Source organism: Cryptomeria japonica, chromosome 5 (genome assembly GCF_030272615.1).
Source record: "Cryptomeria japonica chromosome 5, Sugi_1.0, whole genome shotgun sequence".
Lineage (NCBI taxonomy): Eukaryota > Viridiplantae > Streptophyta > Pinopsida > Cupressales > Cupressaceae > Cryptomeria > Cryptomeria japonica.
Window position 1 is genome coordinate 658,084,263 of NC_081409.1, and position 17,039 is coordinate 658,101,301.

Sequence of the window (17,039 nt, forward strand, 5' to 3'; positions counted from 1 at the left end):
AGCCTTGAAACAAAAGACAAAAGAATGTGATAAACTTGCTACAAATAATGCAGTCTAGAAGAATGAGATGGAACCTATAGTGATGAGGTTGAAAAAGGAGATTGAAGGAAGAAAGAAGAATTAAGAGTCTTAATCAATCCTTGAAAGATAGATCTGATGAATGTTGTAGACTTAACTGTGTGAATGATCAGTTAAGGCTTAAACTACTACAATCCAAGAACAATGGGCAAGAGCTTGAAAGGTAGATTGTCATTCTTAGGGATGAACTTGCTACTGCAAATGAGTACAATGAGAAGTTCAAGGTTACCTCAACTAAGCTTGATGAGTTGTTGCAAAACTAGAAGAGTGAAGATGACAAGCAAGGACTTGGATTTGAGAAAGGTGAAAGCTCCAGATATGGTCAAAGCAATCCTAAGTCTCAACATCATAAGAATAAAGATAAAAGCTCTCTCGTAAGACAAACTAATCCTCATAATTTCAATGGTAATTGTTTTGTTTGTAATAAATTTGGTCATATGGCTAGTTAATGCAGAAATAGAATGAATCAGAATGGTCCATCTTTCTTCGGTCAGTGTTTCAATGGCAATAAGTATGGTCATAAATCAATTGAATGCAAAATGTATACGCATTTACAACTCACATGAACTATTTGATAGAATGTCATTGTTGCGGGTTATGAAAAATGTAGAAGAGTAGACAAGGCACACAAACTGTTTGACAGAATGCCTGTTCTCTTGATTTGAGGATTTTAATAAAATGGATTTGTTGAAAAGGCTTTAGGAACTTCTTGCCAAATGCGATTGGTAGGTGTAAATCCAAACTCTACAACCTTTCGCAACATACTCCCAGCTTGTGTCGAATGGAAGCTTTGGAACAAGGTAGGATATCCATCAAAGCATAAAGGATAGATGGATTTTGTGAAATGTAGTTGCAACTATTATGGTAGAAACGTTTGCAAAATTCTAGTGTATGTTGCTATGATATGTTTTGTGTGTGTTTTTTTAGTAGTTTCTGTAGTTATTATATAACTTGTTGCAAATTAAGTTCTAGTGTAACACTGGGGTCATATACAACTATAAATTAAGTTGTTGTTTTTTTATTAAGTAGTGATTGTCTATCTCTATTTGTAAATATTTGTTCTTAATGGAAGTGTGGAATAAATCTATTTAATCTTTTTCCACGGTTAATTTTTAATTTTAATTATTTTAAAATGGGGAAGATATTGTAAGTGAAATAAATCTATTTGATCTTCTCCCATAGTTAATTTTTAATTTTACTGGTATCAAAATGGGGAAGATATTTTAAGTGGAATAAATTTGTTTAAATTTTTTCTAACTGTTAATTTTTAATTTTATTTATTTTAAAATGGGGAAGATATTCTTCTACAATTTACATAGTTTTAATGCACACACACACACATACACATCTATATATATATATATATATATATATATATATATATATATATATATATATATATATATATATATATATATACGTATGCGTGTGTATATATATATGTATATGTATATGTATATGTATATGTATATATACATGTATGTATATATATATATATATACATATACATATATATATGTATGTATATATACACATACACATACACATACACATACATACATACATACATACACACACACACACATATATATATACATGTATATATATGTGTGTGTGTGTGTATATATATTTGTATATGCATATATATATATATACATACATGTATGTATATATATATGCATATACAAATATACACACACACACATATATATACATGTATATATATATATATACATATACATGTATGCATATATATATACATGTATATGTATATATATGTATATGTATATACATATATATACATCATGTATATATATATGTATGTATATATATGTGTGTATATATATATATATACATACATATATGTATATATATATATACATACATATATATATACATACATATATATATATATATACATATATACACATACATACATATATACATATATACATATATATGTATATATGTATGTATGTATATATATATATGTGTGTGTGTGTGTATGTATGTATATATATGTATATACATACATACATACACACACACACACACACACACACACACACACACACACACACACACATACATAGATTACATTGACAATAATATGATTTATGTTGATCCTGTGAATGATTGTGAAATTGTTTAATTGCTAATAAAATAAAACTAACAATATTGAACAATAATGGGTATTCAAGCTTCCTACTAATTCTATGTGTATGCAAAAGAATCAAAATCCTATGAATATAAAGCTAGCTTGTTCTTCATCCAACACTTGTACAAATAGATTTATCTTTATTATTCATAAAATGCCAGCTCCTTATGTACCTTCAATTAATTCATTTTATGAGGAGAACCTAAATAACAATTATTATTGTTCACTTTATGGTCATTAATGTGGAGGTATTCACATTGATCAAGGCAGTTAGTATAACATATGCATGGAAGAATTTGACATAATTGAAACTTAGCACTAAATAATTATGTGCATTTAGGTGTTGTTCTAAACATAACCAATGGCATATTTATGGACACTTAAGGGAGCGTTGTCTTTCTTCTAGACACTTTGAAAGCTATATTGGACACTATCAAAGACATTTGTTATGATTATAAGAATAAAGAATTATGCACATTTAGGTGTTGCTCTAAACATAACGAGTGGCATTGTTATGGACACTTAAGGGAGTATCATATTTCCTCTAGACACTTTGAATGCTATGTTGGACACTATCAAGGACATTTGTTATGACTATAAGAATAAAGAACGTTGATTTGTCTCAAAAGCCTTTCTCAATACCAATGAATCTATGAAAAAGAACTAGTAAAAGATGCAAAACAAAGAGTAGTTGAAGCCCTCTCCATTGCCTCTTCATGCTCCTAATTACAAAAACTAGCTTATAACTATTATTCTTTACCAATAAAACGGAAAAATGATAATTTCATTCTTTCATATTGTTAGAATCGATAAACATAGAACTATAGGTTTCATCATCATATTTAACCTATCTTATCATAAACTTAATTACCTAAATCATATTTTCTATTTCAACAAATTCCCAGGATCTCTTCTTAGATTCACAAAGTGCCAAGACATCCAATAATAGACACACTCATTATACAATCAAAAGCCAAAATCCTATGGGAACAAATAATTTGAATCAGCACATTAATGACATTACTATTTCAATAGAAATGACAACAATCTTCCAATAGAATCTTCCAATAGAATCTCCAAACAAAAAATCTCAATAAATTGAAAGTGCATACCAGCCACTTAAATGGTCAATGCTTAATGTGTGCTGGTTAAGGGAAGGCTCCCAGCCCACACAATAGGCATATGGTAGGAAAAACAACACGATAGGCATATGGTAGGAAAAATAACACGTCGTGGGTATTTCATTCTAATTTTTATATTTTTGGTGTTGACGGCAGACGTGTTCCGCTTAAATAGATTCATATTGGGAAGTTTCAATTTCAAAGTTTTCCCGTGAATCACGACTTTTAGGGTATTTGAGTCTGATTTCTATTTTGTCTGTATAGTCATTATGTTTTTCATTGACTAGTTACACTGCGTAATATTGGGCCTGTAACATTTAAACAAATATAAACAGTGCCAAAAAATTCAATGGGGAACATTCCACCAATCAGAATAGTCAAAATAGGTGACGATTAAACTCAGTCGTCAAACACATGGTAGGGAATGCAACCTATCATGGATATTTTATCATAATTTTTATTTATTTTTGTGGGTGTTGATTATAGATGTATTTAAATTTTTATTATAATATTGTTATCAAAATTCAATTGTGTAGTTTTCAATCAAATTCATTGATCTATGATTCATAAATAATGATTCATATTAACCCACCTCTCATAATGTCTTTATCAAATACTGGTGAAACTAATCAATGTTTCTAGATTTTCATTATAATATTGCTATACTAATCAATGTTTCTAGATTTTCATTATAATATTGCTATCAAAATTCAACTGTGTAGTTTTCAATCCAATTCATTGACCTATGATTCATAAATAATGATTCACAAAAATCCATCGCTCATAATTTCATTACCAAATACCGTGAAACTAATCAAATAATAACCGTTGAGAATCACAGCTTTTTGGGGGGGATAAGCTTTCATGGTCATGACCAGAACGTACAAGCTACGATTCCAAATTTGACATTTTGCAAGTTACACTGCGTAATATGGGGTTTGTAACATATAAACAAATATGAACAGCATATAAACAAGTGAATGAAGAAAAATATTCAAGGCTGATTTCTAAGAGAATCCCAAGACTCAGAACAACATGCAGATCGCTTACAACACAAAGTTTCAGCAGATGCTCTGTGTTTCCCTGTTATTAGACATCGCTATATTGTTCATTGTTACAGGAGCGATCAGTAATTGCAATCCTGACAAGTATAAAAGCTCCAATTTTGAGATGAATTTGGAGATGGTTCTGAATGATCTTGTGAACCATACATCAACCTCAAATGGTTTCAACACCTCTGTCTCCGGCCAAAATCCAGACAAAGCTTTTGGACTTCTGCAATGTAGGGGAGACACAACGGAGGAGGGATGTCTCAGCTGCTCAAAAGATGCAATCTCCACCGCTCGCCAGGTTTGTGGAAATGCCACTGGAAGTAGATTTTGGCTGGAGCCGTGCTTCTTACGCTACGAGAATTTTAACTTCGTCGGACAACTAAGTACCAACGGGACGTCTGCTTACAGTCCGGCGAAGGTTAAGGGTGACCCTGCTGGGTTTAGTATGGCAGTTAAGGCACTTTTCACAAATCTGTCAGACGCAGCCCTTAGATCTTCTTATCGATATGCTTCTGGACAAACAATTGTTTCTTCGTTTTACCAGATATTTGCTATTGTTCAGTGCTGGAGAGATATAAGTTCTGTTGAGGACTGCAACACATGCTTAAAAGTTGCAATTAGAAGGATGTTAGAGGCAACAGATGATGGAACTCATGAAGGAGGTTGGGGTTGCTTGGGAAGTTGCATTGCTCATTATGAAATTAGCCCATTCTTTACTCCTGCACCTCCTCCACCACCTCCTCCCCTGCAAATGCCTTCTCGGCCATCTTTAACACCCAGTAACTGGTCTTGCTATGACTTTTTAGATGGAGACTTTTGTTAAATTCAAATTCAATCTAGTCTCTTTTAATCTGTAGGATAAATATATCTAAATGTTTTGTGTTTAAACATTCAATTTGATATCTTATGCAGAGAAGTCTTCAATCAAAAAACGTTTAGTTTGGGGTATTGTGAGTAGCTTGTTCGTGATTTTAATTTTATGTCTATTTGCAATCCGAAAAAAATTGAAGTCTGCTATAGTATTAAGAAAACCAGCTAGCACAAGGAAAGGTATTTTTTTTATTTAACTTTGTTTGATTTGTTTACTTATATTTTTATTCAAAATAAAAAATTTCTCTGTATATTTATATACACAAAATTTCTTGTTTCAAGATTTTTTCTCTCATCAGAAAATTGTAACTTATCCTCTTTGTGCACGGCTTCTCTAGAGAACCTATATGGAGAGGTAGACTCAACGATTGAGCACGAAACAATCTTCAATTTGGAAAATATCAAGGCTGCAACTCGAAATTTTCATGATGATAACAAGCTTGGAGAGGGAGGATTTGGCACAGTATATAAGGTAACATAACATTAATTGACCATTTTTATTTATTTTTTTTGGCAAGAATATTTTTTAAAAGAAAATAAAACAAATTTTAATCTCTTTTAAATTGTCTAAGAAGAAATTTAAGAGAAAATCAGTCTCTGTATGAGATAAAAGGAATAGAATTTGTATGATAACTATTTTTAGAATTGTATAATTATCATTTAGCAGGGTAAATTTCTAAAAAAATAGTGTAATTGAAAATTTCTATTGATTGAGGTATTACGTAATGATCATATGCAAGTTGAATAAAAATCATTTTTACAGCAATTTTGTGCATGTTTCCTTTGTATCAAGAGGGAGAAAGAGAAAAGAAAACAGACATAAATTGCAATAGCAATAATTTTTATTTGACTTGCATACAGTGATTACATATTAACTGAATAAATAAAAGTTTTCAATTACAATATTTTTTCCTCAAATTTGTCATTCAACCTCCATTCAAATTATAGAACTCAAAGAATAATCATCATGCAGATTCTATCTTAATTTTATTTCTGAAGCAAAGATTGTAATTTTATTCTAATTTTCACTTCATGCAATTTGAAAAGAATTAAAATTTATTTTATTTTGTTCAAAATTTCATTTTAATTTTTACTAGTAATTGTTTCAACGTCCACAATATCCAAATTCTATCTTATATGGTCAAGTTTCTCATTTACTAATTCCTTTGTAAACATGTCTGTCAATTGATCTTCTGATCTACAAAACTTCAATGTACTCTTCCTACAAACTCACTTTTTTTTTTAATTATTTTTTATTTTCTAACTTCTTCAATTTTCCTTTTAAATTTTCATTCATCTTCTTAACATCATCAAACAACTTCAACTTTTCTTCCAATTTTTCATTTTTTGTTTCAACTTTCTCCAATTATTTTCAACAAATATCATTTTCACAAAACTTTTCATAAATATCATTTTTTAATTGCTTAAATATTTTCTATTAAATTTAAATTAATATTTTTAACTTTCATCATTTTATTTTCTAAAATATCTTTTTCATCCATTTTATTTTAATTTTCCTTTTTGTATTTTTTTCAAATCTTTCTTATTAGAAAAAATAATCTAAAATTACCCGTTGTTCCTTCTACTTTTGCACTTAACATTGAGCTTATCCTCCTTATTTCTCTTTAGAAGACTTTACTAAAATGTTAAATGTAGCTCATTATTTTACCTAGGGTCTTCATGCAATCTCAACAAAATTCTTTTCATTGGCCATGACTTTCATATACCTTATTTTCGAATTTATTTTTTCTTGGGTGGCACAATTCTCTCTTTATCTCCTTGACTAAGAAATTCCTTTGATATATAATTAGCTTGTTATGATTTCTTTGGAAAAAACTTTTCAAAGATTTATTTTTCTTGTTGTAGTGCTTTATTTATTAAAACTGTTCCACCCATCCAATTTAATGTCATTTGACATTAGCTTAACACACATTTTTGTGATTTTTTCATAAAAGGTACAACTCCATAATCTTCAATCAATGAAATTCTAATTTTTTGTCATTATTTCTTGAACAATTGGTTCTTTTGGTAGCTAGCTCAATTGACTCTAATAATAATGAATTAAACTAATATTTCTTTTCACAATTCTTAACACAATATTTTGAAACACTTTTATTTATTGCCCACAAATTTCTATTCTTCAATCTTTCTTTAATAGCCTTGTCCATTTTTTTCTAGTGACTAGCTCTAATACTAGTTTGTGAACCTAAAACCAAACAATAAACAAAAATTGCTTCAACAAAGATACAAAAATATTGTTTTTTTGGCAAATCAAAATAAATTACCCTATGATGCCTCAATAGAGAGGTCTTTCCTTTATTCATTATAAATAGGTTTTCAAACAACACAAAGAGAATTTTGTGTAGAGTTCACACAAATCATGACAACTAAATTAAGATTCTTAAATTAAGAATCTTAAAAATATCCCTAGACATGCATTACGCATTAAATTAGCCAAAATTATTTATCCATTGTTTACACTTGTTTTAGCATTTTATTTAGATTTTTAATGAAATGGATTTGTATTTTAAATCACACTAATTGATAAAACAAATTTCAAATGTTTTATTTTTATTTTTATTTCCTTTGATTTTGATAATAGATTTGTGCACAATTTGGGGTATTCATATATAACTGGAAAATATTTATCTATAATCTCATCATTCTAAATATATTTGTCTAGATTCTGATATATTTTCTGGAAAAATTCACTAAAAGTTATCTAGAGTACTAGCATAACAAGTTTGAAGTTGTATTTTCTTTTATGCCAGGGCACAATGTCAAATGGAACACACATAGCGGTAAAGAAACATTCTGTACAATCATTGCAAGGAAAAGAGCAGTTTCTAAATGAGGTTAATTTGATTGCAAAAATTCAACATCGTAATCTTGTGAATCTACTTGGATGTTGCATAGAGGGATTAGAACGCTTGCTAGTTTACGAGTTCTTGCCTAATAATAGCCTTGACAAAATACTCTTCTGTGAGTTTATAACAACTCAATTTAAAATCAGTCATCTAATACTTGTTCTTCAATAGGCTAATGAAGTTAAATTCACATTTAAAGAATTTATATTTATTTAAAGTATATTATTTGCATGCATGGCAATAGATCCAGAGAAGAGTAAAACACTTGATTGGTACAAGCGTTTAAATATTATACTTGGAGTAGCTCGTGGGATTCTATACTTGCATGAAGATTCTCAGTTTCCCATCATTCATCGGGACATTAAAGCAAGCAATATCTTGCTTGATGAGAAAATGGAGCCAAAGATATCAGATTTTGGCTTAGCTAGACTATTTTGTCGAGATGATACTCATGTTAACACAAGGGTTGCGGGAACATTGTAAGAATCTAATTAGTTTACTACCCTTATTTGTTTTCTCTTTGCAAACTATTTTTTTTTAAATATTATCTTTCTCATAATATCTCTATATTTGTTTAAGGTGGATTCTGATCTAACAGTTATTCCTAACTATGCAGTGGGTATATGGCACCAGAGTATGCTCTAGGAGGTCAACTATCTACTAAAGCTGATGTTTATAGTTTTGGTGTTGTCGTTTTAGAAATTATATGTGGGAGAAAGAACATTGATAATAGCTTGTTCTTTGAATTTCAAAGCCTACTAGAATGGGTAAGATAAAAATATACATGGTAATCTAGTTTGCTTCCAAAGTTATGTATCTTTTGAAGACATGTACACATTATTGCTATGCAGGTGTGGGGATCTTATAGGGAAGGAAATACTATCAATGTGATTGATAAAGATATATTAGAAAGTGTCTCTAGAGAGGAAGTTTCAAGATGCATTCATGTGGGTCTTTTGTGTACACAAGCAAATGCATCACTTCGTCCACCAATGTCCAAAGTATATGCAATGCTTTCAAATAATTTTGTGGGCAGCTTACCAGAACCGACAAAGCCTGCCTATGTAAGTGTTACACAAACAAATACCCCATCACTTACATCTACATCTATATCAACTTCTATAAGGATAGTCATTCCTAGTTCATCCACAACTCATTTGGTATAGCCATCTATCAATGACACATCGATATAAAATTTGGGTCCTTTATCCCACTTGTCTTTCTAATGTATTAAAGTAACTATGAAGTTTGTGTATTCAACTTCACATATAAACCAAAATATCCATGACAAATCCATATATATTTTATTTCATGATGCTAAAAAAATAAAAACTATTATACTAGTTTAAGGATGATCACAATATTACTATTTCTCTTAATAAAAAATATTCATTAAAAAAATATTATATTATTGAAAAATAATAATTTAAATTTTTATTTATAAAAAGATAAACATTAAAATAAATAGAGATAAGTTTGACTTACATATTACTTATAAAATTAATATTCAGATTATCATATAGTGAAGATGCATGTTCTCTACCATTATATATGCTTAATGTGTTATCACATTTCATGCATAGCAAGGTATATTGATTCCATAAAAATATCTAGCTAGATGAAGGCTTTTAATGCATATCAATAGAATCCTAGATAATTAAAAGATACATTTATCAAATAAGCCTAACATATTTTTTTTTTTCTAAATCTTATGATATAAACTTTTATCGAAAAATCTATGTATTTTAATTGTTTTTCTCAGTGAGAGGTTCCAATACCAATGTCTGCCAAGATACCATTTTAATTCATTTTACTATGACTATCAAAATCAACACTACAAAAACCAAATAGGCCTCTACTTAGTAAATGATCCAAGAAATTAAATATTTATCATTAGCATTTAATATTCTTCCTATTTCTGCTGAATGACACAAATTTGAATTCAGATACGAAGTCAGATTTAGTTTCTTTTTTGTTATTGAAACCAGCCGGGTGTGGAAGCAACTTATTCTCTTACTGTTCATACTGATATAGGAACAATATATTTTAGATCTCAGCGTTAGCACCCTTGTGAATGAGTGGCATGAAATTTCAATGTTGGTTCTTTAATTTCACCTTTGTCTATTTGATTTCTATAAAGAATACATAGATATGGAGAAATTCGTGCACAGCCATTCCTGTAGATTTTGTTCCCTTGTTTCACAGGGCCACTGAAGGTTCTCGCAATAAGCTCTGAATGGACCACATTAAAAGAAGCTCAATAAGGATTTCGTGATTTGGAAGCAACTTACAATCAGGTTTATGATGTTTGATTTTAACTTGTTACACCCTCCTTCCCTTCTTATCCACATTTAGATCGCATGCTACTTACGTTTTCTTCTCCAGTTCGATCTCTCCCTTCCCCCCCTGCCCCCCAATTTTTACACTACCGATGCCTCCCTATGCTAGCTCCCACACAGAAATTATATCTATGCATGATGATTTTTTAGGAAACTCAAGTTACGGATATTTTTGCATGCGCAGGTTAAAGGCGCTACTCATGTGTCCTTATAAATGAAAATTGATATTACCAGATTTGCATATGAGAGTAACGTACTTATCTAACAAGAAAATCTAAATGATAAAACGGCGACAGACAGGAATACAATTGGATCGGGGTTTAATGAAGTCAAACAAAATTGATAAGAATCATTGATATTTCAATCTTCCCTAGCTTAGAATGAACACCCGTATCATGCACTCCATTATTTTTAGCTTCTATGTTGCATGAAATGCACCACAGATTCTTTGTAACTCCCAAATTCAAATGCAATGGGTACATAAAGATGTCTTAAAGGTGAATTGTGATATCTTTAATCAAATGAAATGTTACTACGAGCATAACTCTTCAAGGACGCGTGCTATCCTTGGATTATTGGTACAAAATGACTAATCAAAAGTTAGTTTCTCTCCTTTTCTCTTTCCATATATTTCTATCGCTCTCTTTCTTTCTATTCCTATCTCTCTCTTTCCATCTTTCTCTACCCTCTCTCCCTCTCTATATATCTTTATATCTCTATCTCTCTATCTCTCTTTCTATTTACCCCCTCTTCCTCTCACTCTATTTTCATCTCTACTTCTATCTTCCTTCCCCCTTCTATTTCTAAACATGTCCCTGTCTCTCTCTTTGGCCCCCACTTCCCCTTCCTAGAACACTATATATATATTTCTCTCTCTCTCTCTCTCTCACACACACACACACACACACACACACACACACACACACACTCTCTCTCTCTCTCTCTCTCTAACTCTCTATCTCTATTCCCCTATGTCTCTCCCTCTCTCTATATGTCCTCTCTATATACCACTTTATATCTCTTTCTTTATCTTTCTTTGTCTCCCTCCCTCCCTCACTATGTATTTATCCCTTCTATCTCTAATATGTCTCTCTCCTCTCACTCTTTATCTTCCCCTCACTCTCTCCATATATTCCATCTCTAATTATCATCTTTGATTCAAAGTTTTTGTTTCAATTATGTTTATATTTGTGTAAGTGGATCCATAGTTGATTTAAAGCTATTTATTCTCCATGAGACTTATGTTTCACAAACAATGTCATTTTCTAAATGGCCTACCAATTGACCTCATGTACTACACAAATGTATGCAAAAGATAAACCAAAATTTTCTCTAATTGACTTGCCACACAAGTGCAATTGCTAATGTGTGGATATGGTTGAAAAGTATAAGAAAAATTCATCATAAAGTTAGAGATAAATTCACATGTATATGCATAAATTTTACCAATGGAAATTATATTGGTCTCACCTGGTAAGCCATTTTAGTTTTGATATACAAATAAATACAAGTCACCTATTATCACAGTGGGAAAATAAATAGCCAAGTTATAGATCCAAAACTGATTGGTTACATAGGAAACATCATAGGGGCTCAAATAAGTTTTCTTGGTAATCAAATTATTCCATGAACTTTTGAATTGAAACATTAACTAAGGGAAATCAAATCAAAGTCTTAGAAAAATAAAATTTGACTACTATAAATGATGAACATCTGTGCATGCATATCTCCCTATTAATTTTGTAGTTAAGAATTCAATGTTCTTCTTAGGTAGAAAAATTTAAATAATAATAGGGTTTATAAAGGTTTGTGTTCTAATTGAACTATTTAACATGATTCCTTTACGTCGAATGGAGTAAAATGGATATTTAAATAAGCAACTCAAGAGGTCACTAATTGAAACATGCATTTGTCTATAGGAAAATATATAGAAATTTCACTTTAGCAGTTAAAATAATGGTTAGAATAATTCATCTATATGAAATTGATTATACTTTGTGGTCTACAATTATGGATGCTCGATATTTTGCATATGACCAATGTAGTGTCATCCACCTAGTAAGCTATTGGATAGAAGGAAATAATCAAAATATCCTCATTATATAGGTTAGTTTTATATACATATAAACTAAATAATTCTCATGAAGAAATAAATTAAGGGAAATATTATAATGATTAATTTTATTTGTCTATAGTAAGTTAAGATGAGACAATTAGATTACTTCTTCATACACATGCCTAGCATGTCTTAGATAATTGTATATCATCGATTAGTAGGTCAAAAGGTGTAGAGAAGTATTGTCTTCTTTTATAACATATCTATAGATGTGTACATTCACGCATTATACATATTTGATAAAATTACTTGAAGTGCTTTTATCAAATTCATTGTTTATTTCTCTAGTTAAATAACTAATGTAGAATAATTATGGAAGTCATTTAAGAGAATGCAAGAGTTTGAGGAAATGAATTAATGTTTGTAATTCAATAAATGCTTGTGGAATGGAGGTACTTGTTACCTCAAGATTGAACCTGGTAGATTTTGATAAGGAAAGAGTAACAATAGTTACCTAGTGTTTGTGAAAGGAGTAATGTCCAATCATTATTGACATTATCTTTTATGCTCAAACACTAATAACTTGTTAAGGAATTGTTAAGATCCTTAACCTTTGGTAGATATTTTAATAGTCATTAAAAAGAAAAGAATTGTTATGTTTGTCAAAATTTTGAAATTTTTGACATGACATTTAATACACCTCTCAAAATAATCAATATGTTGATAAAAAATTGCAATGCCATGACAAGTCACTTACCTCAAGATTTTGCACAATTTATATCATCCTGTGAATGGAATATCAAGAATGTTTCACCTACATAAATAATAACAAAAATAGAACAAAAATAAATACCATCCTTTGTTGTTTTGTAGGTTCAGGGCCTTCTCCCTACTTATATAATAAAAAACAAAGATAGAACAGATATATCAATGAAATAACTTACTACATGATAATTTAAAAGACATATGTGCAAAACACGGATTCATAACCCACCAACCAAGAGAAAAATATTCACCGTACACACCATGCATTGGAAATGCAAAGAATAAACCACAAAGGAAATACTATGCTTACAACCAATATACACTTTTCATTACACAGTTGAATATCCTACTGAACTATGTACTCAAACTAAGCTTAATAATGTTCACCTTGTAAGCAGTGTATATATTAAAAAGAATACAAAGACTTCATTATTCTAAACAAAGAATAAACAAACTATTCTAAACATACAATGAATTCAAGCACTCAATTGCATGGAGAAGTCTTATTATAACTACAAGTTAACTAAATTTACTTTTAAAAATATTAAAGTTTTGTGTCCATATGCTTCAATAACAGTGACCTATATTAAGCATGCATAGTTTGCATCTAATTCTCTCCATCTTGGTGTTGCATTTCTCTCCCATCAACCATATGGATGGGAAGTGATAGTTTAAAAATATAATATTTTTTTTGAAACATCAATCAAACTCATATAATCAATCCATAAATGACACCATTGAAAATAAAAGTTTTACATCAAGACTCTTACACAAGTAGTTTAAATAGTAGACAAGTTGTAAAGTACTAATGTATGGTGATGAAACGAAGAAATAAAATGAAAAGTTTTATTTTTAAAATATTTTAGTTATTTAATTTATTTAAGCTATTTACTTTAATTTAACTTTTTAATTAATACCGAAAGGCATTCTACAATGGCGGCAAGGGGTGGAATGAAATGACGTGAGTGTGTTAATGTTAACATTTTACATTTTAGCTGGAAAGTGGAGAAGCTGGAAGCTCATATTAGTAAACTAGAGGAAGGAAAAGTAGCCATGAAAAACTTTTTGGTAATGATTCCGGATATCCTTACCTCTGTGATTAAGAATTTAAGGGAAATTACCAAGTTCCTTGATGGCTCTAGCACTTCTAAACCTGTTGTAGACCTAGATAATGATGAGGATGCTATTAAGGCAGGGACAGTGGAAAGTGCTCCTAGTGGTGCGGCAAAAAGAACAAGGGTGACTATGAAGAAAGTTGCTTTGGCCTCTTCCAAGGATATCCCTATGCTCAAGGATAATATTAAAGATTTGCAAGGGATTAGTAGAAATTTGGCTAATACCCTTAAAAGCATTAAGTAATTTGTCTTTTGTCTTTTTTTTGTTATGGTTGGATGTTGCTGGTTTTGTTGGGCTTTTATGCTGATTTTTGCCCAAAACTTTGTTGGATTTTTGGCATAATGTTTTTTCATGTTTCTTAATGCTATTATCTTTTAAGGATATTTTGTAAAGGGTTTCGGGATCCCTTCAAAACCTTTTTTTCCCATAGTCAAAAACATTTTACATTTTCGCTTAAATTTGACAATTATTCACATCTCAAATTATTAATATTAATTATAAATTTAATCTTTTAGAATAAATACCATATGAAACAAAATATACACTCATCAAAATTATAAGTTTTAGATAAATATATAAATATGAAATAAAAATAATCCACCATTTCATAATTACAATACTCTTTAAAAAAATTATAATTTTTTTATTTCCATTGATTTTTTTGAACTATGATAAGAATTTTAAAATTTAAATATAAAAAAGCAGATGTCAATTATTGAATAAATAAATAAATAATGTAGATACAATATAATTTAAGTATTTTTGTACATGTAGTAAATATAATTTAAAAGCAAATAAAATAATTTTAAGGTAAATAAAATAGTTTCAATTGAAATGAAAATAAATCGCAAGAAGAACGTGAATAGGACAAGTGAACATAATGCAAATATTGGCAACCCTAATTCATGTAAGGTTAATAATGAAGTAGAGGTCAGTGAAGCAGAAATACAGAGAATTGACATCTCAAAAGAAGTTAAAGATGATATTGAAATCATGAAAGAGTTGACCATAATATGTATATTCATTGGAACAAAATTAGACAGGGACTCCATTAAGCGATCGATAAGGAACAGTGGAAGACTGAAGTCATTGTAAAATTCCTTCTAAAGAATTTCTTCATGACCATATTTTCTAATGAGGAGGAAAACAAGAGGTCCTCTATGGCGGTATATGGAAAATAAAAAAATTTCCCCTCTATATGCAATTATGGCATCATAATTTTGATTCTGCTAATCTCCAACCCTATGACAAACTTGTATGTCTTAGACTCTACAATTTTTCTATGGAGTACTGGCTTAGTGGATGTTTGGAGAATATCATAAGAACTTTTTGAACCTTAATTGAAATTGACGTGGACATCTTAGACTAAGATTTCAGGAAGTATGCTAGGTTATATATTTCTATTGTGAGAATAATTCCTTCCTGCATTGCACTATTGGTCAATATTAAAGAGTGGATTCAATAATTTTAAATTGAAGAGGATCATAAATTCTACCTAAATTGTTGATCTATAGATCACATGGAAGATAATTGCAATAGGAAAACAAAAAAAAATGATTTGGAAAGAAAATGAAAACCCTACTTGTCCCATGGTGGCCGTTGTTAATGTAATAGCATTGGTCATCTCCTGGCCAACATAGTCAGCTAAATTGTCTAAGTGGCCTATCGACCTTAGACAATTTAGCTATATCCATTTACCTTTATTTATCAATTACATGTTAATCTCGCCATCCTTGATAATAAAATCGGGAGCATATTAACACTCTAACATAAGACGTGTTGATTAATATATAAATCATCACTTATGAAAAGGTATGTTGCTAAAAGGAAAAGCCAACTTTCTTGAGGAATCGTGATGGTTGGAGGAACCTATGTTCGGGTATATCTATGAGCTTCTTTTGTCTCTCAAAGACATCGATAATATTTATCCATATTATACTTAGTATATCATGTATTCCCTAGTAGATCAAGTTATCTTCTACAACGGTTTGATGCATTCCTCCAATAGATTGTACTCATATGCAAGAAGATCGTATTAAATATCATTATTCAACTCTGATACCGTGGAACGACATCCACTATGGCTACTACCAGAGGGTGGACCAAAATTCATCATGGAGGCACTCAACATGATGACATCCATCATGGCTATACCAATGTATAGAAATGAATATGAACACAAGTGCCCATCATAAAGTCACTCAACGTGATGTCATCATCTCATCATGACAGTCACCATGGCTACTCCCAGAGGGTGAACAAACACAAGTGATGTTATCATAGATTCTCTCAACATGACATCCACGTTCGCTATTCCCAAAGGGTGGAACAAGGGCTTTCACCTCAAACTTCTCTCTCACAAAGAAGAATGCATGAACAAGGGCTTGCACCTCAAACTTCTCTCTCACAGAGAATAATGCATTAACAAGGGCTTGCACCTAAAACTTCTCTCTCATTGAGAAGAATGCATTTACAAGGGCTTGCACCTCAAACTTCTCTCTCACTGAGAAAAATACAATTTAAATTGCATCTGAAGGAATCACTGATGTTGAGACTCCCTCTCAGCAAGGGATTCAAGTACTAGTATCAATCTCTTGACCTTCTCCTCCAAGGTTGC

At 30.5% G+C, this 17,039-nt stretch overlaps 1 protein-coding gene across 1 annotated transcript; it reads left to right on the plus strand.

Annotated features, from left to right (window-relative positions):
* The first annotated feature begins 4,302 nt into the window (after positions 1-4,302).
* On the plus strand, positions 4,303-9,350 carry LOC131037255 (cysteine-rich receptor-like protein kinase 10). The gene is made up of 7 exons (XM_059220243.1): positions 4,303-5,188; positions 5,322-5,459; positions 5,618-5,751; positions 8,051-8,261; positions 8,391-8,625; positions 8,763-8,913; positions 8,998-9,350. Exons 1-7 carry the CDS (start codon positions 4,393-4,395, stop codon positions 9,310-9,312), a joined length of 1,980 nt encoding a protein of 659 aa, XP_059076226.1. The 5' UTR covers positions 4,303-4,392; the 3' UTR covers positions 9,313-9,350.
* The last annotated feature ends 7,689 nt before the right edge of the window (positions 9,351-17,039 follow it).